Source organism: Sciurus carolinensis, chromosome 6 (assembly GCF_902686445.1).
Source record: "Sciurus carolinensis chromosome 6, mSciCar1.2, whole genome shotgun sequence".
In the NCBI taxonomy this organism is placed as follows: Eukaryota; Metazoa; Chordata; class Mammalia; order Rodentia; family Sciuridae; genus Sciurus; species Sciurus carolinensis.
In genome coordinates, this window is record NC_062218.1 from 92,550,659 (window position 1) to 92,577,518 (window position 26,860).

At 35.2% G+C, this 26,860-nt stretch overlaps 1 protein-coding gene across 6 annotated transcripts in view; it reads left to right on the forward strand.

Moving 5' to 3' along the window:
* Fer (FER tyrosine kinase) overlaps positions 1–26,860 on the forward strand; it is a 499,968-nt gene that overhangs the window by 131,449 nt on the left and 341,659 nt on the right. For all 6 annotated transcript variants that reach the window (XR_007109062.1, XR_007109063.1, XM_047555289.1 and 3 more), the window contains one exon: positions 19,426–19,548. Coding sequence is in view for 4 of the 6 variants with exons in the window: in XM_047555289.1 (XP_047411245.1) it covers positions 19,426–19,548 (123 nt within the window). In the remaining 2 variants the exon portion in view is untranslated. The remainder of the gene's footprint in view (positions 1–19,425; positions 19,549–26,860) is intronic.

The following is a 26,860-nucleotide window of genomic DNA, read 5'->3' on the forward strand; positions in this document are numbered from 1 at the left end:
CGTTGCCATAGTGCTTGGCAAAATTTATCTGATTTCATCCTCAGTACTTATTGGCAGAACCATTTTGGAAACAAGTACACTAATTGTTAGAGATAGTAGGGACACTGATGTCAGGACATTAGCATAGAATTTGACTTTTAATTGAGTTCTCTCTAGACAAGGATGTCTTCTATTACAGAAGTGTCTACAAATTAGTCTGCGGGGTCCAGCCCTAGCAGGAGTCCATGGGTTCAACACAGGTAAATGGGGCACGGGGAGACAGCATCGGCGATGGATGGGAAATGAAAGACACAGACTCTAGTTCTGGTGCAATCAATCCCACTTTATTCTGGGAAGGCTGGGTTTATATACATTTTTCTTCAGGCTATAATGGCAGTCTTGTGGTTAATATTAAGAAGTTTCCAAAGCATAGGCAGAAATTGTTATTAACAAGGAACGGAAAAATTATGAGAAAACAGTACCTTACAGATTATCCTTACCTAATCACAATTATTTTAAGAATATCTAACTACGTCAATGAGCTAATACAATGTTTATTTCCTTAATATCTAAACTCTATGTGACCTAAGACTATTCTTATTATTCTCGCAGTTAAAGCGATAGACAAGTAATCTCATGTGACCATCTCTACTAGGTCCATCTGTTAATATCTAAATTGCTGAGTTAAGGGCTACAGGAGGGCAGCGGTCGCAGTGGTTCTCCTGGCCAAGTTTTTTTTTTTTACTGAATAAATTACCTTATCTTATGTAGCTCTTTTTTTCCAGAACAGGGCATTGTGCACCAGCGTTTATTATAGGGGCGACCTATTCTTTGTAGGAAGGAAGGAATGTTGTGAAACCATATTCTTTTACCCCACCACCATCGTTAGAATTAACAGCCTGTTGGAGACAAAAGCAGATCTATAACTATTTTCTCCAGAGGCTTTCAGGACTCATTGCACGGTTGTAAAATTATTTTTAATTTTGTTAGTGGTAAAGACCCATTGTTTTTCAGATTGTAGGTAATATTTTCTGGAATTTTTGTTGTATTCTCCTCATCCCCTTAAGCAATCCGTTCAGACTGAAATGAGTAATATATTATCAGAAAAACACAGCAGAAAAAACACCATGCTCCGGAGCAAAACATCCGGCAGTTCCCTTTAGGATGAGCCTTTGTAGTCATCCTCCAGAGGATCTTTGTCAAGCACTGGATGGAATTCCAGATGCCCCCGCAAGTTCCTTCTTTGTTGTTTCTGTTACATAAGGTTTTAAAGGAGTTTTGAGAAATCTTAATGTATCTTTTAGTACTTTTCAAACATTAAAGACAATTAATAGTGCTTTTTGAATATATAAATATATTTAAGGCACTATACTGTTAAATATTTAACTTATCTCCTGATTTTGTTCAGGGTTAACACAAAGAAACTTATTTATGTCTGAACATAAATAAGTACCAGGGATTTATAACCCAGGAGTGCTTAACCACGGAGCCACATCCTCAGCCCTTTTTAGTATTTTATTTAGAGACAGGGTCTCACTGAGTTGCTTAGGGCCTTGCTAAGTTGCTGAGGCTGGCTTTGAACTTACAATCTCAGCCTCGGGAGCCACTGGGATTACAGGCATGTGCTATGGTGCCCAGCCAAGAAACATATTTATTAGTAAGCATTGTAAGTGCTTACCTTTGTGTCAGAACCATAGTTAGAAGTGATTTCTCTTTAATATTGAACTTGTAAATTATTTCACTTATCAATTTTTACCCCAAATAACAGTCAAAAGTTCTCATCTAATGTAATTAATCACCTTCAGTTGTTCAGTAGCAATGTAGTGGTATAGATAATTAGCTCACGTAGGATTGGAGAATTAGTTTTGTAAAGGTGTTTGAAATATTTAAAGCTTGTCATACAGAATTGAAGTAACTGACAAATGCTTTTGCACAAATCTCCTGTTAAAGATATGGGTTTAATAATTACGGAGGATTGGCTACTAATGAGAGGAGTGGAGGCATGCGAGTCTTCTGAATTAGATTTTCCTGGCAACTATACTGGGTTTCTTGAAGCTGTTCTCCAAGTTTTTGATGCCCTCTACTGGATCTCTTTGACCATTGACATTTACGTGTCAGCTATTTCTAAACTGGTAGTTTTCACCTGGGCAGATTTTGTCCTCCAGGGAACATTTGACAATTTCCAGAAACATTAGTCACCGATGCTGCTAAACATCCTTTCATGTACAGGACAGTATCCCATGACAAAGAATTATCTGGCAACAATACCACTAGTGCTGAGGTTGAGAAACTGTGCTGTAAACAACAAATGAGTGACCTCATGGTGCAAGATGGTTTGGTAGTTTCTCAATTCCTGTGTAGTTAGATATTACATTTCTTAATTCATGTGTTGCATGGTACAAGAATATATGGTATAAATTGCCCCTGATTTTTTTTATCAGTCTTGCTCCCAGATAACATATTTATTTAACAAAATAATTTTGTCCATATATTTAAGGTTGTAAAGATTTGTACCTTCAAGAAGTTTATACTCAAATTGACAATTTACTCAGTAAACTCCAAAAAGAACAAACATAAATATTTGGGTATAATGGGGTAAAATTTTAAAAAGCTACCTGTTATAAGCTTATGTTATCAGAGATTTTATAACTGAAGAAGAATTTGTTTTTATTTCTTTTAGGGTATAATGAGAATAGAATTAGTTATGCTTATAAATCATTGTTTCTTAATCATGGTGATAAACAGTGAAGAAAATATCATAAATGAAGATAATAAATTTTAATAATGTATTGTAAGATTTAATGCTTACATCTTACTGAGGGGAAAAATTGAGCTACATTCATTGCACAGTATTTAGGATGAGTTTAAGATTAAGGTTTCTTCAAGAATTTTATTCAAGAAAGACTTGGCAATGTTAAGATAAATTTAAGGTAATTCCATTAAAACACATATATACATATATGTATTTTTTTAAAATTAAGAGTACTTTCTTTTACTATATGTTAACACTTTAGAGTTAACACTTTACTTTCCCGAAGACATTAAAATTGTTAATTTATTGATTGTATTGAAATATATCAATAGAAATAAAAGAAAGGAACAAATAGCTATTAGAAAAATAAATATAAATATCCAATAATCATGTGAAAAGATACACTCCATTGACAAACATAAATTTAAAAGAAAGAGGCTATTTCACTTACCAGATTGGCAGAGATATAATTAATTTGATAATGACCAATGTTTTGTATGGCATAGAGAAATGAGCCCTCTTATCAAGTGTTGTCAGAAATGTAAATGATATAACTTATGCATAATATTTGGTGAAACTGTAAAGATTACTTAAACTCTGTTTGATGGAAATCTAATGACATAATTTATTCATGACAAAGTTATTGCCTTAACCTGTCTAAACATGTACCACAAAACATTTTATCATAATCTCATTATCTAGATGTCAACTATATTTATATTGGTGTATATGCAAACAAGAGTTAAATTTAGTGATTTATAGGATTATTTCCTTTTTACAGAAAGAGTGTTTGGTATCTTTACCTGTGGTGGAGGCTGTTTCTCAGGTCTGATAATGATTGGCACTGAACATCTGAAGTTATATACTTCTCATCACACATGCTTTTAGGCTGCATTACTTTCAGACTTGAATTTGAGGTTCCTTTGTTTGCTCTGTTATCTATAACTACTCTTCCCCCCATCAACAGCTTTTTTTTTGGATCTATCTTCTTTGCCAAGTGGCTGCAAAGGGTACTATATTAGAATAGATTATAAATAAGAATTGATTTTTAATCAGCCACTTGTTAAATTGAATATATAAATATTTCTTCTTATCTGATCACTATTTAATTAAATAATTTGGAAATCATTAATTTTAGTTCATTAAGTAACAAAAACGTTAGGATACATAATTATGAACATAAGAATATATTTAAGTGCTTATTGTGATTTTTGTTATTTTGAACAGATGAAGCATACATTTGAGATATATTGCAAACTTCCATTGAGTTATAAATTGGCACCTTAGCAGTTTATAGCAAATTATAGATAGGTCATTCCAAAATAACATTAACATGTTTGTCAAAGGAGTAATTTTGATTGATTTTAGCAAAATAGTAAGGTTAAGGTCTTATTTTGTTGTTTTGTTCACTTTATTTTCTAATTTCAAATGAGGTATTATTATATTAATTCCTAGCATAGGACATATATTATAATTCTGCAAGATTGTGTAAAATGTATATATTGTCTTATATTCTAAAGTAAATTCCTACCTCAGGCCTCATGCTTCTCATTTTTTAAAATTATTTTTTAATACATTTTTAAAATTTATTTTTAAATTTTTTTAATTTTTAAAATTATTTATTTAGTTTTTACAGACTGCATTTTGATTCATTGTATACAAATGGGGTACAACTTTTCATTTCTATGGTTGTACACAGTGTAGATTCATACCATTTGTGTACTCATCCATGTACATAGGGTAATGAGTCTGTCTCATTCCACCATCTTTCATACCCTTGCTGCCTCCCTCCTCTCATTTCCCTCTATGTAATCTAAAGTTCCTCCATTCTTCTGTCAGCCCTCACCACCACCCCCATTATATATCATCATCCACTTACCAGGGAAAACATTCGGCCTTTGGTTTTTTTGGGATTGGCTTATTTCACTTAGGATGATATTCTTCATTCCCATTCCTTTATCTGCAAATGCCAAATATTATTCTTCTTTATGACTGAATATATTCCATTGTGTCTATATACCGTAGTTTCTTTATCCATTCATCTGTTTAAAAATTTAAAATCACAACAGGTTAGCATTTATTATGGAATATAAGTAGAATCTTTTAAACAAAGAATGCTAATTTTCTATATAGAAAAGTGATTCTTCTAGATCTTGTAGGCATGAGTTGACAATCTATATGTAGCCTCTGAACCAGTCTATCTTGCTGCCTATTCTTGTGCAGCCCATGAACTAAGAGTGGTGTTTATTTTTACATGTTGAAAGAAAATCAAAAGAGGGATTATATTTTGTATTGCATGAAAAGTGTATTAAATTTGAATATCAGAGTACATAAATAAAAGTTTTATTGGCACACAGTCATGTTTATTCATTACCTGTTGTGTCCGGGTGATTTACTGTTACAACAGCAGAGTCAAGCAGTTGTGTTGTGACAGCAACCATATGTGGCACTCTCATCACTTCACACCACTGCCTGGCACAAAACAAATCTGAGTGACACAGTTATAACTCAGCACCATTTTGAGTGCTACACATATTGGCATACTGAACATTTTATTTACTTTTTATTATCAGTTCATGCCTATTGTGTCAAAACAAGAAGAGAAAATGGATTTCGAATGCCTTACTTTTAAGGCACAGTACAGTGGATTGTTTTGTTACTGAATTACATGGCAAAGCCTTGCATTATTGTGCAGTGACATTATGCCTGCTATATGCTGACTGTACTTAATTAAAGTCATATGCTCATTGATCAATATTGATATCAATGGTACCAATCTGTGTGAAGAGACATTTCCAGTGATGAAGTATGTAAAATCTCATTGTATATCTGTGCATTAACAGTTGAGCATTTACAGTTGATTTTGATAAGCATTAACTTTCAGCTTCAAAGAAGGGAGGTATTATTACCATAAGTGATTCATAGGCTAGTATTACCATAAATTGTTTTCAATTATTATTGTATTTTAAATTTGCCAATAAAATATTTGTGAATATTTATTTTCTCTTTTTTTTATACTACTACCTACATAGTATCCTTGATTTTACTTTTTGGTGGCAAAGCCCAAATAATTATTTACTGTCCAGATCTTTACAGAAAACACTAGCTCCTATTGTCCAGGATGACACTAACTTAACTTATCCAACTACGTGAATCAGTGTATATCCAACAGGATATCAAATGTTTCAATATTCCCTCCCTTCTGAAACAGAACCTTGGCTTTACCAAGTCTGTCTTTGGTTTGTTTCACTTATCTTAGCTCAGGGTTGCTCTCTGGTTGACCATATACTGGAATTTTGTCTAGCTATGTTCAAGGAATACTTTTTTTTTTTTTTTTTTTTTGCGGTACTGGGGATCGAACTCAGGGCCTTGTGCTTGTGAGGCAAGCACTCTACCATCTGAGCTATCTCCCCAGTCCCAAGGAATACTTTTGAAATGAGTGAGTTGAAAGATCTAGAAAAACATAAAAGAATTAGAAGGGAGATATCAAGTTAGGAGGACAATTTGAGGAAAACATAAAAACTGTATGGAAGAAACAGGTAGATTTGTTGGATTGGAGGTGAATTAGGTTGGGTATTAGGAGGTGAATATATTTAACAACTTTTGCTTGGTTGATTAGGAACTACTTTCTGTTTAATCTTGAGAAAAGTTCGTAACAATTTGTGTCAAGGTATAGAAAGTCATTTGTAAAATGTTATGCTGCTGCAATTACATTTGAAGAAGAGACAGCAAGAAATAGTTTATTTCTTCAATTTATGTTGCAGTAAAAAAGGAAAGAGATATCAGAAAAGTTACTTCAGGTGATTGTAACCCTTATTCCATTTAGTTTTTTTATTAACCCAAATGTTACAATTAAAATGACAGTATTGTTAATTTAATGTAAGAAATAAAAGTTAAGATGATTTGTTTGACAAGTCATTTATACTTTTTAGGATATTATGTTTAAGAGTACTGTAAAATTTAGATAATGATAGATGATAGTAAAGGATAAAGGCTGTATTGTTTACATTTTGAAGACTTGCTATTATCTGCGATAGATGTTTAGGTCTTTGTATCTTTCAATAAAATTCAATCTTAAAAAATTATCCAGTTGAGCTAAAATGAGATATAGAGCTCAGTGTTATAATGTTTACCTAGTAGTCACAGTGCCCTGGGTTTGAACCCTAGCACAGCAAGAAAAAACATTTCTAGTGAATGCATAAGGATGATAAATACGTACAAAAGAATATACATGAAACTAAAAGTTCTCTTTCCCTCTTTTGTAGACACCCTGTCCTTGCTAACATCCGGGGTTAATTCATGAAAAAAGTTTGTATGTCTTTCCAGAATCTGTATATAAACATATACATTATTTTTTATTTAATTGAGGGTTATTTTGCACATACTTTTTTTCTTTGGTACCAGGGATTGAACTCAGGGGGCATCGATCACTGAGCCAATCCCAGCCCTATTTTGTACTTTATTTAGAGAAGGTGTCTCACTGAGTTGCTTAGCACCTCACTTTTGCTGAGACTGGCTTTGAACTCACAATCCTCCTGCTGATTTGCTGAGATTAAAGGTGTGCTCCACTGCACCCAGCTGTGCATACCCCTTCCATCACCCTCTTTTCTTAACATGTATGAAAACTTTTTAATGGTGTATGGTGTTTTACTCCTGGCATGTAGTGTAACAAATTTAGCTGTTTATTTATGGACATTTAGGTTATTTCTAGTTTTTTCCTATTGCCAAGAGTAGGTCTGAGTTTTGTGAGACTTGAAGCTTATAAAATTGAGTAGGGAAAGCATCTTTAAGTAGATCTTTACCCTTTGGTTATTGTGATTATAGGCAGTGCCTCAACGAATGACCTTGAATTTATTTCTTTATGTACTTGTTGAAGCATGTATTCATTTATATGCTATATATTCCTATATATAAGCATATATTCATATATACACCCATATGATAATTTTATGAACTGAAATTACTTAAAACAGAGGATATTAGTCAAGAGAGTGGACTCAGGATTTAAGCTGCTTGGACTATAATACCACCTTTCCATTTACCAGTTCTGCCACTTTGGCCAAAATCCTTATCCTCCCTGTGCCTCAGTTCCTCAGATAATGTTAGTTTGTTATAAGAATTATGTAAATTTAAATGCTTATTTTTAAAGTGCTTAAAACTGTATTCGACACTAAATAAATGTTAATTATTATGTTACTTTATGAATTTCTTAGGGCAACATTCTATAATATTTAACTGATTTACATGAAATTACCTTGATATTTGATTTTAAAACATAAAAAATAAGCCATTTGAACTGTTACTGTTATATTTTCATACAAATATGTATAATAACAATGTTGAATGGTGCTTTGAAATATGCACATTATATTATCTATACATAATCTGTAACTGGTAGAATGTTTTTCTCTTAATCTACTCACTCTAGGGTTTTTTTTTGTTTTTTTCCTTAGAGGCATTGTGGTAAGAAGGGGAAATACTTTCTCTACATAATTTCATTCCTCTAAATAACCTATCTTTTTTGTTTTGAAGTCTGTCTTAGTAGAATGTAAGTTTGTTCAGGCAAACTTATTTTATTGTTTGTATTTCAAGTGTCTAGTGGAGTGGCTGATACAAGGAATGTACTTAGTAAAGACTTGTTTAAATGAACAATTGAGGACTTCAGAATAGAGGTGAATGGAAAATAAAGCAGGAATGGAATAAGTCATAGAGGAAAGAAGCAAAAGTTAGAATAGAGAAGAAAATGATAAAAGAGAGGGAAGAGCTTTTTATTGAATTCAGTTTTTTTTGTAGCTTGGCCAAGACAGTGGAAAGAAACTGGTTCTTTGCTGTTTCCCCAGGTGGGGTGGTGGAAAGTGATTGCGATGGTTTCTGAGGTAGGGCCTTATGTTTTATACTTCTACAAGGATTAAATGAGATCGTATGTAAGGCGAAGTTTTATAAATGGCAAAGCATTATGTATTATTTATTTATTTATTTGTATTATTATGTATTATTTTTTATTTAATTATAATTATTTAGTAAGTAACTTACTAAGCCAGGGATTGAAATATAGCTTTCTGGAAAATGATCTTCATAATTTAATATATTAATACACTTTTTATCTGATAGTCACTATATGAAGTATTCCATGCAGGTGAATTTTTCAGATAGTGAAACCCCTATCTTTGTTATATTAAAAACATAATTTTGCTAGGTGTGATGCAAATTTCTTAAGAATACATACATACATCTTATTAAAAATGCTCATATTAATTTGACCTTTACCTGATGACTGGATCATTATTATAAATTTAACTCATTTTGTTTTGCCTTAATTTATTAATGTCCTCAGAAACCTATTGTGATTTATCATTGTTAATTCCAAACAAAAATGAAACAATCTGGATTGCCGTATTTTGAATTCTGATTATGTCTCTTAGGTTTGCTTCCTCTTTTACCTCTGTTACCTATTATTTAATAATTTAAAAAAATTGACTTCATTCTTTTTATAAGAAATTAAAACATCATAGGTATAGAATAAGCTATGAAAGGTGTTCTTGGCCTTAAATCATCCCTCACCCCAATCCCACACCGCTCAGTTTATTGATAAAAATGTTGTTTAGGTCATCTGGGGTCATCTTATGTTTCTCCTATGTACTCACAAACACATACAATTAAATATACATGGATCTTATTAGTCTGCTTGAATTGCCACTAAAGGATGTGTGGCAATTGTTACTAAAGGATGTGTGGCTTGAACAATAGAAGTTTATTTCTCAGGGTTTTGGAGGATAGGAAGTTCAAGATCAAGGTACCTTCAGTTCCTAGTGAAGCTTCTTTTTTGTCTTGTAGATGGCTGCCTTCTTCTGTGTACTATATGACCTCTTTGTGTGTTTGTGTGTGTGTGTGTGTGTAGTGAGAGAGAGACAAAGAGAGTGCATGTGAGCACGCACAAGGCTCCAAATAACATTATCATGTGGAGATTGGGGCTTCAACAGATGAATTTTGGGGTCCACATATACAAATACATGTACTTTAATCTAGATTAGAACAATGTATTCTTCTACATCTTCCCTTTTTTATTATTTAAAATTTAAAAAAGTTTATAGACTGCATTTTGATTCATTGTACACAAATGGGGTACAACTTTTCATTTCTATGGTTGTACACAATGTAGATTCACACCATTCATGTAATTATACATATATATTAGGGTAATACTATCGTCTCATTCTACTATCTCTCCTTCCCACATCCCCTCCTGCATCATTTTCCTCTATACTGTTCAAAATTCCTTCATTCTTCTATTTCCCCCCTGCCACCCTCCCTTATTATCATCAGCCAGTTATCAGAGAAAACATTTGGCCTTAGGTTTTTTGGGCTTGTCTGTTTCACTTAGCATGATATTTTCCAACTTCATCCATTTACCAGCAAATGCCATAATTTTTTTCTTCTTTATGGCTGAGTAATATTCCATTGTGTATATATACCACAGTTTCTTTATCCATTTATCTGTTGAAGGGCATCTTGGTTGGTTCCACAATCTAGCTAGTGTGATTTGAGCTGCTGTGAACATTGATGTGGCTGCATCACTGTAGTATGCTAATTTTAAGTCCTTTGGGTATAGATCAATGAGTAGGACAGCTGGTTCAAAAGGTGGATCCATTCCAGTTTTCTGAGGAATCTCCATACTGCTTTTCAAAGTGGCTGCACCAATTTGCAACTCCACCAGCAATGTATGAGTGTGCCTTTTTTCCCCACATCCACACCAACACTTATTATTGCTTGTGTTCTTGATAATAGCCATTCTAATTGAAGTGAGATGAAATCTTAGGGTGGTTTTAATTTGCATTTCTCTAATTACTAGAGATGATAAGCACTTTTCATATTTTCACCTGTATATCTTCTTCTGTGAAGTGTTTGTCCAGTTCCTTAGTCCATTTATTGATTGGGTTCTTTGTATTTTTGGTGTAGAGTTTTTAAGTTTTTTATAAACTTTGGAGATTAGTGCTCTGTCTGAAGTGAGTGTGGAAAAGATTTTCTCCTACTACCTAGGCTCTCTATTCACAATATTGATTGTTTCCTTTGCTGAGAAAAAACTTTTAGTTTGATCTATTCCATTTATTGATTCTTGCATTTATTTCTTGTGCTATGGGGGTTTGTAAAGGAAGTCTGGTCCTAAGTCAACGTGATGAAGATTTGGGCCTACTTTGTCTTCTATTTGGTGAAGGGTCTCAGGTCTAATTCCTAGATCATTGATCCATTTTGAATTGGATTTTGCTAGGGGTTTAATGTCATTTACTGTATAGGATTTCCAGTTTTGCCAGCACCATTTGTTGAAGAGGCTATCTTTTCTCCATTGTATATTTTTGGCACCTTTGTGAAGTATGAGATAACTGTACTTATGTGGGTATATCTCCATGTCTTCTATTCTGTACCATTGGTCTACCTGTCTGTTTTGGTTCCAATATCATGCTGTTTTTGTTATTATTACTCTATAGTAGAGTTTAAGATCTGGTATTGTGATACCTTCTGCATCACTCTTCTTGCCCAGGATTGCTTTGGCTATTTTGCATATTTTGTTCTTCCAGATGAATTTCATGATTGCTTTCTCTATTTCTATGAGAAATGTCATTAGGATAATTGGAATTGCATTAAATTTGTATAGCACCTTTGAAAGTATGCCATTTTGATAATATTAATTCTGCCTATCCAGGAACACAGGAGAGATCTTTCCATCTTCTAAGGTTTCTTCAATTATTTCTTTAATGTTCTGTAGTTTTATTGTAGAGATCTTTCACCTCTTTGGTTAGATTGATTCCAAAGTGTTTTAGTTTTTTTTTTTTTTTTTTTTTTTTTTTTTTTTTTTTTTTGAGGCTTTTGTGAACAAAGTTGTTTTCCTCATTTTCCTTTCAGATGTTTCATTGCTTATGAATAAAAATGCTTTAGATTTACGTGTGTTGATTTTATATTCTGCTATTTTGAAGAATTCATTTATTAGGTCTATAAGTTTTCAGGAGGAGTTTTTTGGATCCTGTAAAAATAGAATCATGTCATTGGCAAATAGTGACAACTTGAGTTCCTCTTTTCCTATTTATATCCCTTTAATTTCTTTGGTCTGTCTAATTGCTCTGGCTAGTATTTCAAGGATGATGTTGAATAGAAGTGGTGAAAGAGGACATCCCTGTCTTGTTCCAGTTTTTAGAGGGAATGCTTTCAGTTTTTCTCCGTTAAGAATGATGTTGGCCATGGGCTTAGCATAGATAGGGTTTACAATATTGAGGTATGTTTCTACTATTCCTGTTTTTTCTAGTGCATTGAGAATGAAGGGGTGCTGTATATTAAAGGCCTTTTCAGCATCTACTGAAATAATCATGTGATTCTTAACTTTAAGCCTATTGATGTGATGAATTGCATTTATTGATTTCTGTAGTTGAACCAACCTTGCATCCCTGATCATTGTGCACTATCTTTTTAATATATTTTTGTATGTGATTTACCAGTATTTTGTTAAGGATTTTTGCATTTATGTTCATCAGGGATATTGGTCTAAAGTTTCTTTGCTTGATGTGTCTTTGTCTGGTTTTGGTATCAGAGTGATACTAGCCTCATAGAATGAATTTGAATGGTTCCCTCCTTTTCTATTTCCTGGAATACTTTGAGGAGTATTGGTATCAGTTCTTCTTTGAAGGTCTTGTAGAATTCGGCTGAGAATCCATCTGGTCCTGGGCTTTTCTTGGTTGGTACGCTTTTGATGGCTTCTCTATTTTGGTGCTTGGAATTGATCTGTTTAGATTGTATGTCTTCCTGATTCAGTTTGAGAGGATCATATGTCTCTAAAAATTTGTCAATGTCTTTGATATTTTCTATTTTGTTGGAGTATAGATTTTCAAAGTAACTTCTAATTATGTTATGTATTTCAGTGGTTCTGTCATGATCTTTCCTTTTTAGTCACAAATTCTAGTAATTTGAGTTTTCTCTCTCCTTCTCTTCATTAGTATGGCTAGGGGTTTATCAATTTTGTTCACTTTTTCAAAGAACCAACTTTTTGTTTTATCAATTTTTTGAATTGTTTCTCGTTTCAGTTTCATTGATTTCAACTCTGATTTTAATTATTTCCTGTCTTCTATTTTGGTGTTGTTCTGTTCTTCTTTTTCTAGGGTTTTGAAATGTAATGTTAGGTCATTTAGTTGTTGACTTTTTATTTTTTTAATGTATGAGCTTTTTTAATGCAATGAGCTTTCCTCTTAGTATTGCTTTCATAGTGTCCCAGAGATTTTGATATGTTGTGTCATTATTTTCATTTACCTCTGAGAATTTTTTTTATTCTTCCATGATGTCTTCTGTTATCATTGCATCATTCTATAGCATATTATTTAGTCTCCAGGTCAATGAATAGTTTTTGTTTGTTATTTTATCATTCATTTCTTATTGCATTCCATTATGGTCTAATAGGATACAGGGTAGGATCTCTATTTTTTTGTATTTACTAATAGCTTCTTTGTGGCATAGCATATGCTCTATTTTAGAGAAGGATCCATGAGCTGCTGAGAAGAAAGTATATTTGCTCGATGAGGGATGAAATACTGTGTAAATATCCATTAAGTCTCTATCATTGATTGCATTATTTAGTTCTATAGTTTCTTTGTTCAGTTTTTGTTTGGAGGGTCTGTCCAGTGGTGAGAGGGGTGTGTTAAAGTCCCCCACTATTAATGTGTTTTGATCTAGTTGATTCTTAAAATTGAGAAGGTTTTTTTTTTTTTTAATATACATAGTTGCTCCATTGTTTGGGGCATAAATACTTAAAATCACTATATCTTGCTGTTTTATGCTTCCCTTAAGCAGTATGAAATGTCCTTCTTTATCCCTTCTGACTAACTTAGGTTTGAAGTCCACTTTATCTGATATGAGGATGGAGACCCCTACTTTTTTACTGGATTCATGTGCATGGTATGTTTTTTCCCTATCCTTTCACCTTTAGTCTGTGGATGTCTTTTTTCCTATGAGATGAGGCTCTTGGAGCCAGCATATTGTTGTGTCTTTCTTTTTAATCCAATCTGCCAGTCTATGTCTTTTGATTATTGAGTTTAGGCCAGTGACATTTAGGGTTATTATTGTGATATGATTTGTATTCCTGGTCATTTTGGCTTATTTTTGGTTTTTAGCTTGACTTGGTTCTCCTTTGATTGACTTTTCCTTTAGGGTAATTCCTCCCTTTGCTGACTTGTATTGTTCCCTTAAGCAGTAAGAAATGTCCTTCTCTATACCTTCTGACTAAGTTAGGTTTGAAGTTAACTTTATCTGATATGAGGTTGGAGACCCCTACTATCTCCTCACGAAATATTTTGCTGAGAATGTTCTGTAGGGCAGGCTTTCTATTTGTAAATTCTCTTAATTTTTGCTTACCATGGGAGGATTTTATTTCTTCTTTAAATCTGAAGGTTAATTTTGCTGGGTATAGGATTCTTGGTTGGCATCGGTGTTCTTTCAGAGCTTGAAATATAGGGTTCCAGGCCCTTCTTGCTTTTAGAGTCAGAGCTGAGAAATCTGCTGACATCTGTATTGGTTTCCCCTTGTATGTAATCTGACGCTTTTCTCTCACAGCCTTTAAAATCCTATCTTTATTTCATATGTGAGGTATTTCATTATAATGTGTCTTGGTGTGGATCTGTTGTAATTTTGTACACCTTGTGTTCTTTAGCCTCTTGTATTTGATTTCCATTTCATTTTTCAGGTTTGGGAAATTTTCCGATATTATTTCTTTGAACAGGTTGTTTATGCCTTTGGTTTGTATTGCAGTGCCTTATTCAATTCCAATAATTCTTAAATTCGGTCTTTTAATGATATCCCATAATTCTTGGAGGTTCTGTTCATGACTTCTTAACATCTTCCCAGTTTTTTCAACTTATTTTTAAGATTAAATATTTTGTCTTCCTTGTCTGAGATTCTGCCTTCCATGAGATCTATTCTGTTGGTGATGCTTTCTATTGAGTTTTTAATTTGGTTTATTGTTTCTTTCATTTCAAGTATTTCTGTTTGGTTTTTTTTTTCAGAATCTCTATCTCTTTATTGAAATGTTCTTTTGTTTCCTGCATTTGCTCTTTTAACATTTTGGAATGGTCATGCATTGCTTGCATTTGCTCTCTTATCTCATCTTTTGCTTCACGGATAATTTTAAGTATGCAGATTCTAAACTCTTTTTCTGTCATTTCTATTGCCATGCTGTCATTGGATTCTATCACAATAGCATCTTGGTTTGTTAGGGACACTTTCTTCCCTTGTTTTTTCATATTGTTTCCATATATTCCCCTTTAGCAGTGAAGATCAGAGATACTGAAGTTCTCCCCCTGCAGGCTTATTATGACCCTGCAGTTTTCCACTACCTCTTTTTTGAAGGGGAGATCAATACCAGTAGCACCCAATATAGAGAACATGCAGCCCTGAACCATATAGCCCCTATAAAAACTTTAACATTATTGTAATGAACAGGATCAGTTCGATTACTGTTTACAATATTTTCTAGTTGTGAACAATTGGATGGGAAAGGGTGTAGGATGTAAGTGAGTAAATAGAGGTACCTGTCAAAGGGCCTCCAGTCTCCTGTAGGTGCCTCAGGAAGGGAGCTGCCCTTACAATGATAATGGACACGTCCTCAGGAATAATTCAAAATGCCTGCATCAGCCTCCAAGGAAGCTGGGGAGCCCCAGGGAGGGTGCTGTGAGTCAGCACAGAGGCAGGTGCAGTGTCCCTCAGCAGTAGGGGGACAGGCAGGCAGGCTCAGCTACAGCCTCCATCTTTTGGTGTGGGGCAGGCTGGGGGCTCAGTACTGGCATCCGACCTTGGGTTGAGGGGGCCGGGTTCAGCAACAGCGTCTGTCTGAGGTGTGGGGGTGGGGGGGCTGGCGGGCAGCTCAGTGATGGCATCTGACCTCGGTGTTGGGGGGGCGGGCTGGCTCCCTACAATGCATCTTGATGAATGGACAGTGGTTCAGCAGCTAATGTCAGTTCAGGGAGGAGAAGGAATATTCTAAGAAGAGAGATTATCATGTGGGATTCAGTTTGGGTCAAGTGGAGGGATGTGGGAGAAGTGGACCACAAATAATTTTATTTATGTATATTCTGAACTCCTTTTCTGACATATGTTGTATGTGCTGTCACTGGATTCTATTAATATAGAATCTTGGTTTGTTTGGAACATTTTATTCCCTTGTTTTTTCATGTTGTTAATGTATCTTCCCCTCTAGTAGTGCAGATCTGGGGTATCGCAATTTACCCCCTGTAGGCCTATAGCAACTCTGTAGGTTTCCAAAACCTCTTCTTTAAGGGAGAGATCAACATTAGCAGCACCTAGTACAGACATTATGCAACCCGAACCTAAATAGCCCCTATGAAGATGCTAACAACATTGTCATAATCAACAGAGTGGATGAGTTCAATTATTACAGTATGACAAATAGATTTGCAATAAGGTCTGCAGTTTTAATGGAGGAAAAAGAGAATGGGGAGGGGTATAAAATGTAACTGTTAATGGAATAAGAAAAGAGTATATAGCAGTTCTAGTTCATAGAATGAGTGAAACTGTAAATAAAAAGAAGTTGGTTGTTAACATGAGAAAATGGAGAAAGAGACTGATGAAACAGGGAAACAAAAGGAAAATAGAGGAAGAAAAGTAAAGAAATAAAACTTAAAAATTTTCAAAAAGGAGAAAATAAACGAAAAAAAAATCTACACTATAACAGTTATATATTATCACACCTCCCAGTCTTCAGTAGCCTGATGCATGAGAGGTACTTGACAATGAACTTCCAGTCTCCAGCAGGCGTGTCAGGATGGGATTTGCCCCACCTAAAGATGGGAGCATCTGCTTCCAGGATAATTCAAGATGGCCACACTGGCTTCCAAATGTATTGGCAAATGGGGACCTGCAGCTTGGGGCATGGGCGTAATTGACCAGGGATCCTGGAGGCGCGGTGCAGCTGGTCAGGCAGGGCTCTTAGAGACAGGGTGTGGTCGGTATGTTTGATGGGTCCTGGAGGTGGGGCGCAGTCAGTTGGTCCGGGGTTCCTGGTGGTGGGGCGTGCTCAGTCGGTTGGCAGGTTCTAGAGGCAGGGTGCAGCTGGTCAGGCTGAGGGTTTTGTCAGTCCAGTTGGGAGTCCTTCAGGTCCTGGCTGTTGCCCCAAAATGGTGGCAGCCATGTGTATCCAAACCTGTGGGTACTGTGACAGTGGACTTCCAGGCAACAGAAGCAGCTGGCAATCCCATGGTGGTCTGCAGTTGGTCTGCAGGCTACTGGTGGAGGATCAGCAGGTGAACCTCAGGCAGTGAGTGATGAGTAGGTGAAAGTCAGGCGATGAGCAGGCAAGAGGCATGAAACAGGCAAATGGTGATGATAGGTGCCAGTCAGTGAACAATCTGCACTGAAAAAGTAGTCGATATGTTGGCTGATTGCAGGTGATTGCAGCCAACAAATGGCGTAAACAGCAGGGGGATCGATAAGTAGCAAAGACTACCTCACAGAGAAACAAATATCCTCTGCTTGAAACCCAAATTACAGAGTTTAAGGAACGTAACTTCCCTCTAGTCTGCCATCTTGGATCTCTCTATATCTGCCCTTGTAATTTAAAATTATGTGTTAGAAAACTTTTGCTGGGTGCTGTGGAAAAATCCCTGTAATCCCAGTGGCTCAAGATACTGAGGCAGGATGATTGCAAGTTCAAAGTCAACCTCAGCAAAAGTGAGGCACTAAGCAACCCAGCAAGATCCTGTCTGTAAATAAAAAATATAAAATAGGACTGGAGATGTTGTTCAGGGTCAACATCCCCTCAGTTCAATCCCTAGTACCCCTCCCCAGAAAAAAGAAAACTCTCAGATGTGTATACCCCACTTTTTTTAGGGGCTATATGCTCTTTTGTATTGTAAATGAATTAAAATGTATTTAGCCATTTCCCTATTAATGAACATTTAAATAGTTTTCATTTTTAAAAATGAGAAACAGCACTTTAATAGGAATTTCTAATAAAGTTGAAAACAAAAATCAATAAGCATTTGTTGTTAATAAAAGTACAAAGTTATATACTATGGACTTAATAAATATCTTAAGTTGAAATATGTACTTGATAGTTTTTTAAATAGAAGATTTGTTCTTTATAAACAATGTTGCAAACAACTTCATATAGACAATTTTTGTACATATTGTGCAGATGTTTTAAAGACAGGTGTTAGATGGTCAAAATATTCTTATTTAATATTTGAGAGACAATTCTAAGTTGACTTTTGAAAAATCGGACCTCTTTTGTCACATTAATAGTGTATGAGTGTTTTCTCTTTATTTTTTTTACACTACATTGTGAATACTGGACATTATTACTCTTTTTTGTACTTGTCAATTTCAGTAGGTTAATAATAAGTTACTGTTTGTTTAATGATCCCAAGGCAGTGATTTGTGGGTTATGTACTAAATAATTATATATACTTATTGATCATTTGATTTTTTTTTTTTTTTTGATGAACTTCCTTTGGGTCTTTTGATCATTTTCATGTTGTGTTATCTTCTTCTTCTTCTTCTTTTTTTTTTAGAATTTTCTTTTATTTATTTATTTATTTTTGGGTTATCTTCTTTTAGGAGTTTTTATGCAGTAAAAAGAGCTTTTGCTTATAATTTGCACTGTTAATATTACAGTGAAACTCTAATTTTCCTTTTGTTTTTGACTTTTAATTTATGATCTCTTTAACTTCAAACAAATTGATGTTTTTGTAGAGTTAGATTATTTAATATTTTCTTTCGTCTCCTTTGGATTTCATTCTTACTTTGAAAGGCTAACCATAAATATTTTAATGTTATATAATAGATGTGTTTTAATGATAGCAGTATTTTCATTAAGGAATGGATGCATTTAATGCAACCATAAATTATTTGGACTATGAGTACATATTAATTTTGTATATTAAATTATCTTCACATCTATGTAGAAAATACTTTGAAAACATTATTATTATTATATATGGACTTAGGGCTTACCATCCTTTGAAACTGCTATGCAGCTGAATTCACTTTGTTTTCTTTAAAATAAGTATCATAGTGTCTATCTCATAAGATTGTTATAAAGATTAAATGAGACAATATGTGCAAATTAATTTAGTTACCACTTATTCATTATCTACAAAGTGCCAGTCATTATTTATAGCTTAGTTCATTTAATCCTCAAAGCAAGTCTCTTAGCCAACTGTTATTGTACTAGAATTACGAATAAGAAAATAGATTCAGTGACCTTAAGAATTTGACCATGGTCTTAGAGAAAAAGTGGCAAAGTCAGAATGTGAACCTATGTTGGTCTGAAAACAAGAAGCATGGTCTTGTCACTGCATACTTCTCATTTTTATTTACTTAGTCCTCATCTTTCTTCTTTCCATACTTTGTTTCCATATTTCTTTTAGGTTTGAAGAAATTAGATTCTTTACACCAACACTACACCAAGAGTACTTCTTGGGAATATTGAACTGTTCTTTGTGGTATCGAGTGAGGTAAACCATTAACCACATTTCAACTTAGCACTTGAAACATGGCTAATGCAACAAAGGAATGGACATTTTAAATTAAATTATGTGTGACTCTTATTTTAGACATCACCATGTTAGAGTGTGAGTGCTTTCTCCGTAAGGGTAAAGTCTACATAATTAACGTGTTGATTGATAATATTGAAATTGCCATTCTAGGTTGAAAACTTTAGCAGAAGAACTTATGCAGACACAGCAGATGCTTTTAAACAAAGAGGAGGCTGTCCTGGAGCTAGAGAAGAGAATTGAAGAGTCTTCTAAGACCTGTGAAAAGAAGTCTGAGTGAGTAAAAGAAAAACTATTGAAACAAGAAAGCTTAATTGGTGAAATTTTACAGAAATAGTTCAGTGCTATGATATTATGACCATAACATTTCCAGAAATGGAAACTTCAATTTATGTATAAAACTTTGTGTAGTTGAGTTACTTTCCAGGACTCCTAAAAAGTGCTTCTGCATTTTTGTAGATGTGGTGTGCCCTAGAAAAGTGATTCCATGTTTTTGAAAATATATTGTATTGATCATATGGTTCGATGCTTTAAACAGTTTGAACTACGTTCTGAAAGATTCCTTTACGAAAGCTATATTTACTTTCCCGCACTCATTTTAACTAGATGCTCTATGAATCCCTTTGTTAAAGTGTCAGATCAATATTATCTAGAAATTGGTTTCTACTGTGTTAGGAGGAAGCAGACAAACCAATTAGAAAATAGTAATCTGCTTCTCCTATGAAAATCGCTCTGAGGTTTGTTATGCTGTTTTGTCTTACTTTAGTTTGTTTGCTGACTACTGGATTGTAAGTATGTTCTTGGGTTCTCTGAGTTTACTTGTCTTGGTATAATTTTCTTTCACTAATTAGAGTTCTTTTCTGTTCCTTCAAAATTTAAATTTTGATATAAAACTAAATTGCTGATCTGAATGGTAATGGCTTGCATCAACAACATTGATGGTATGATTTTTCTAATCCTGACTTGCTATCATACTCTCACAGAATTCGTGTTATGGTGGATTTTTCAGATCTACACACTTGCTCTTTTTTTTTTTAATTGTAAACAAATGGGATACATGTTGTTTCTCTCTTTGTACATGGAGTCAAGGCATACCATTTGTGTAGTCATAAATTTACATAAGATAATGTTGTTTGATTCATTCTGTTATTTTTTTCCCTTCCTCCCCCCCCCTCCCCCCCCCCTTTTCCCTCTATAGAGTCCTTCTCTCCTCCATTCTTACCACCCTCCTAAACCCTAACCCTAATGCTAACCCCTCCCACCCCCATTATATGTCCTCATCCGCTTATCAGCGAGATCATTCGTCCTTTAGTTTTTTGAGATTGGCTTATCTACTTAGCATGATATTCTCCAGTTTCATCCATTTGCCAGCAAATGCCATAATTTTATCATTCTTTATGGCGGAGTATATTCCATTGTATATATATGCCACAGTTTCTTTATCCATTCATCAATTGAAGGACATCTAGGTTGGTTCCACAATCTGGCTATTGTGAACTGAGCAGCAATGAACATTGATGTGACTGTATCTCTGTAGTATGCTGATTTTAAGTCCTTTGGGTATAGGCCAAGGAGTGGGATAACTGGGTCAAATGGTGATTCCATTCCAAGCTTCTGAGGAATCTCCATACTGCTTTCCAGAGTGGCTGCACTAATTTGCAACCCCACCAGCAATGTATGAGTGTACCTTTTTCCCACATCCTTGCCAACACCTATTGTTGCTTGTGTTCTTGATAATTGGTATTCTAATTGGGGTGAGATGGAATCTTAGGGTAGTTTGATTTGCATTTCTCTTATTACTAGAGTTGTTGAACATTTTTCATATATCTGTTGATTGCTTGTACATCTTCTTCTGGAAGTGTCTGTTCATTTCCTTAGCCCACTTGTTGATTGGATTATTTGTATTCTTGGTGTAGTGTTTTTTGAGTTCCTTACATATTCTGGAAATTAGCACTCTATCTGAAGTATAAGTGGCAAAGATTTTCTCCCACTCCGTAGGCTCTTTCTTCACATTACTGATAGTTTCCTTTGCTGAGAGAAAGCATTTCGTTTGAATCTATCCCAGTTGTTCATTCTTGCTTTTATTTCTTGTGCTATGGGAGTCGTGTTAGGGAAGTCTGATCCTAAGTCAACAAGTTGAAGATTTGGACCTACTTTTTCTTCTATAAGATGCAGGGTCTCTGGTCTGATTCCAAGGTCCTTAATCCATTTTGAGTTTAGTTTCGTGCATGGTGAGAGATATGGGTTTAGTTTCATTCTGTTGCATATGGATTTCCAATTCTCCCAGCACCATTTGTTGAAGAGGCTATGTTTTCTCCATTGCATATTTTTGGAACCTTTGTCTAGTATGAGAAAATTGTATTTATTTGGGTTTGTGTCCATGTCCTCTATTCTGTACCATTGATCTACCTGTCTATTTTGGTACCAATACCATGCCATTTTTGTTACTATTGCTTTGTAATAGAGTTGAAGATCTGGTATTGCGATACCCCCTGCTTCGCTCTTTCTACTGAGGATTGCTTTAGCTATTCTGAGTTCTTTATTCTTCCAGATGAATTTCATGATTGCTTGCTCTATTTCTGTAAGGTACATCATTGGGATTTTAATTGGAATTGCATTGAATGTGTATAGCACTTTGGTAGTATGGCCATTTTGACAATATTAATTCTTCCTATCCAAGAACATGGGAGATCTTTCCATCTTCTAAGGTTTTCTTAATTTTTTCTTTAGTGTTCTGTAGTTCTCATTGTAGAGGTCTTTCACCTCTTTTGTGAGATTGATTCCCAAGTATTTATTTTTTTCGATGCTATTGTGAATGGGGTAGTTTTCCTAATTTCTCTTTCTGAAGATTCATCACTTATGTATAAAAATGCATTGGATTTATGAGCATTGATCTTGTAACCTGCTACTTTACTGAATTCACTTATGAGTTCTAAAAGTTTTCTGGTGGAATTTCCAGGTTCCTCTAAATATATAATCATGTCATCAGCAAACAGGGATAGTTTGAGTTCTTCTTTCCTATTTGTATCCCTTAAATTTCTTTGGTTTGTCTAATTGCTCTGGCTAGAGTTTCAAGGACGATGTTGAATAGAAGTGGTGAAGGAGGTCATCCCTGCCTTGTTCCAGTTTTTAGGGGGAATGCTTTCAGTTTTTCACCATTTAGGATGATATTGGCCATGGGCTTAGCATAGATGGCCTTTACAATGTTAAGGAATGTTCCACTACCCCAATTTTTTCTAGTGTTTTGAGCATGAAGGGAAGCTGTATTTTATTGAATGCTTTTTCTGCATCTATTGAAATAATCATGTGATTCTTAACTTTAAGTCTGTTGATATGGTGAATGACATGTATTGATTTCCAGATGTTGAACCAACCTTGCATCCCTGAGATAAAACCCACTCGATTGTGGTGCACTTTCTTTTATATATATTTTTGTATGCAATTTGCTAAAATTTTGTTGAGAATTTTTGCGTCGATGTTCATTAAGGATATTGGTGTGAAATTTTCTTTACTCGATGTGTCTCTGTCTGGTTTAGGTATCAGGGTTTTATTGGCTTCATAGAATGAGTTTGGGAGGGTTCCCTCCTGAGGAGTATTGGAATGAGTAGAATGAACTCTTCTTTAAAGGTTTTGTAGAACTTGGCTGAGAACCTATCTGTTCCTGAACTTTTCTTTGTGGTAGGCTTTTGATGACTTCTTCCATTTCATTGCTTGAAATTGATTCATTTAAGTTGTGTATGTCCTCCTCGTTCAGTTTAGGTAATTCATATATCTCTAGAAACTTGTTGATGTCTTCGAGGTTTTCTGTTTGTTGGAGTATATATTTTCAAAGTAGCTTCTAATTATGTTTTGTATTTCAATCGTGTCTGTGGTTTTATTTCCTCGTTCATTCCGAATTTTAGTAATTTGAGTTTTCTCCCTCTTTCTCTTTGTTAGTGTGGCTAAGGGTTTATCAATTTTGTTTATTTTTTCAAAGAACCAACTATTTATTTTGTTAATTTTTCCAATTGTTTCTTTTGTTTCAATTTGTTGATTTCGGCTCTGATTTTAACTATTTCCTGTCTTCTACTGCTTTGGTGTTGGTCTGCTCTTCTTTTTCTAGGGCTTTGAGCTATAGTGTTAAGTCGTTATTTGTTGATTTCTACTTCTTTTGTTGAATGCGCCCCATGAAATAATCTTCCTCTAAGTACTGCTTTCTTAGTGTCCCAGAGATTTGATATGATGTGTCTTTGTTCTCGTTTACTTCTAAGAATTTTTTTATTTCCCTCCTGATGTCTTCTGTTATCCATTCATCATATAATAGTGTATTATTTAGTCTCCAGGTATTGGAGAAGTTTCTGTTTTTTATTCTGTCATTTATTTCTAATTTCAATCCATTATGATCTGAGAGAGTACAAGGTAGTATCTCTATCTTCTTGTATTTGTTAACAGTAGCTTTGTGGCATAAAATATGGTCTATTTTAGAGAAGGATCCATGTGCTGCTGAGATGAAAGTGTATCCGTTCTTTGTTGGATGGTATATTCTATATATGTCCGTTAAGTTCAAATTGTTGATTGTGTTATTGAGATCTATGGTTTCTTTATTCAATTTTTGTTTGGACGATCTATCCAGTGGTGAGAGAGGTGTTTTAAAATCGCCTAATATTATTGTGTTGTGGTCTTTTTGATTTCTGGAATTAAGAAGTATTTGTTTGATGTACATGGATGAGCCAATGTTTGGGGCATAGATATTTATGATTGTTATGTCTTGCTGATTTATGCTTCCCTTAAGCAGTATGTAATGTCCTTCTTTATCCCTTGTGACTAGTTTTGGCTTGAAGTTCACATTATCTGAAATGAGGATAGATACTGCAGCTTTTTTTTGCTGTGTCCATGTGCATGGTATGTTTTTTCCCATCCTTTCACCTTTAGTCTATGGGTATCTCCTTGTATGAGATGAGTCTCTTGCAGGCAGCATATTGTTGGATTTTTCTTTTAATCTAATCTGCCAGTCTATGTCTTTTGATTGATGAGTTCAGGCCATTAACATTCAGGGTTATTATTGTGATATGATTTGTATTCCCAGTCATTTGACTCATTTTTGTTTTTTGACATGATTTGGTTTCTCCTTTATTTGGCTATGCCTTTAGGCTAGTTCCTCCCGTTGCTGATTGCATCATTGTTTTTCATCTCTTCCTCATGGAATATTTTGCTGAGAATGTTCTGTAATGCCGGCTTTCTTTTTGTAAATTCTTTTAGCTTTTGTTTATCATGGAAGGATCTTATTTCGTCGTCAAATCTGAAAATAAGTTTTGCTGGGTATAAGATTCTTGTTGGCATCCGTTTTCTTTCAGGGCTTGGTAAATGTCGTTCCAGGCCTTTCTAGCTCTTAGGGTCTGGATTGAAAATCTGCTGATATTCTTATTGGTTTCCCCCTGAATGTAATTTGATTCTTTTCTCTCGTGCCTTTAAAATTCTGTCTTTATTTTGTATGTTAGGTATTTTCATATAATGTACCTTGGTGTGGGTCTGTTGTAATTTTGTATATATGGAGTCCTATAGGCCTCTTGTACTTGGTTTTCCATTTCATTCTTCAGATTGGGAAATTTTCTGATATTATTTCATTGAATAGATTATTCATTCCTTTGGTTTGTTCTCTAAGCCTTCCTCAATCCCAATAATTCTTAAATTTGGCCTTTTCATGATATCCCATAATTCTTGTAGATTCTGTTCATGATTTCTTACCATCTTCTCTGTTTGGTCAACTTGTTTTCAAGATTAAATATTTTTTCTTCAATATCTGAGGTTCTGTCTTCCAGGTGTTCTATCCTATTGGTTATGCTTTCTATGGAGCTTTTAACTTGGTTTATTGTCTCCTTCATTTGAAGGATTTTTTTTTTTTCTTTTCAGTATTTCTAACTCTTTATTGAAATGATCTCTTGCTTCCTATATTGCTCTTTGAACTGTTGATCGGTGCGATCATTTAATGCCTGCATTTGCTCTTTCATCTCCTCGTTTGCTTCCCTGATTGTTTTAATTATGTACATTCTGAACTCCCTTTCTGACATTTCTTCTGCTGTGCTGTCATTGCGTTTTATTGGTATAGTATCTAGGTTTGTTGGGACATTTTCTTCCCATGTTTTTCTCATATTGGTCAGATGTCAGTGGGACTCTGAAGCATTGCAGATTTCGTCTATTGGCTTATAGTGTTCCTGCAGATTTCCAGTGTATCACCTCCCAACCTTCAGTTGCCTGAAGTCTTAGAGGAACTTGATAATGCAGTGCTTCCAAAGAAAGCTGCCCCTAGCCTGCTACTGATCCAGGGCTTGGAGCTGGCTCTGTGCGGATAGGCTCTCACTGGGCAGTCCTGCTCCGAGAAGCTGGCCGTGAAAGGCGCCTGCCGCCAGAGGGAGCAGGGCCGCTTGGGAAAGTCTCTGGCTGCCCTGTCCTGGTCCCTGAAGCTGCCTGCGGGCCCGAGCTTGCCGCTGGCTCCGGGACTTGGAGCTGGTTCTGTGCAGAAAGGCTCTCACTGGGGGGCCTGCTCCGAGAAGGTGGCCGTGTGGAAGGGGCCCGCTGCCGGAGGGAGCAGGGCTACCTGGGGAAGACTCTAGCTGCCCTGCCCTGCTCTCGGAATTTGCCTCTGTCTGGGCCTGCCGCCCGGGCTGAGCTTCACCCAGTGGGGGAGACTCACCCCGTGGCTCTATTTTAGTCCAAGTCTCTGAATTCCTCGCCTTCTTGAAACCTGGGTTCTGGAGCGACAGGAGATGCAGTCCCCCTTTAGTCCACCATCTTGGATCGCCCCCACACTTGCTCTTATTTCTGCACAAATTTACAAATATTCGTTGCTCTTGTCAAATTTCGGATTCCTCTTGTTTCCTCATTATTGTAAGCAGATGGACTTTATACTGCAGTAAAATTAGAAGCATTAAGTGGCACTCTCTTATTTTGGGGGACTAATCATCCATACCCATTCACTTTAGCATTCATTTTTTTCCTTGTTTCAACTGAGTTTTCTTGTTCAGAGTCCATTTCTTGTGACATTAAAAAAAATCCTATCATCTCTTACTTTCCCCAAATTTTAAATTATTTTCACCTTTTCTTCCCATGTTGTGCTTAGTTTAATGTTTTTTGGGGTGAAATCAGGGGCACTTGACCCCTGAACCAATCCCCCACCCTGTTTTGTACTTTATTTAGAGACAGGGTCTCACTGAGTTGCTTCTTGGCTTGCTTTTGCTGAGGCTGGATTTGAACTTGGGATCCTCCTGCCTCAGCCTCCCAAGCCGCTGGGATTACAGGTTTGTGCTATTGCCCCAACTTGTGCTCACTTTTTATATAAATCTTGACTCCAAAAAAAACAATTTTCACCTTCCTACCCACCACCAACCTGCCACTTTTTTTTTTTTTTTTTTGCAGTGCTTGGTATTGAACCTAGGGCCTTGTGCATGCTAGAATGTGCTCTTCCTGTGAGCTTTGCCCTCAGCTCTCAAGTTCCATTTTTAGTCTTCAGATTTCCCCCAATTACTGTCTTTGCCTTCTGTTCTCTTGGTTTAGATTTGTTCTAAGAGTGATTATACTCACTCTGTCAATTCCTACTGTTTCAACCTACAGA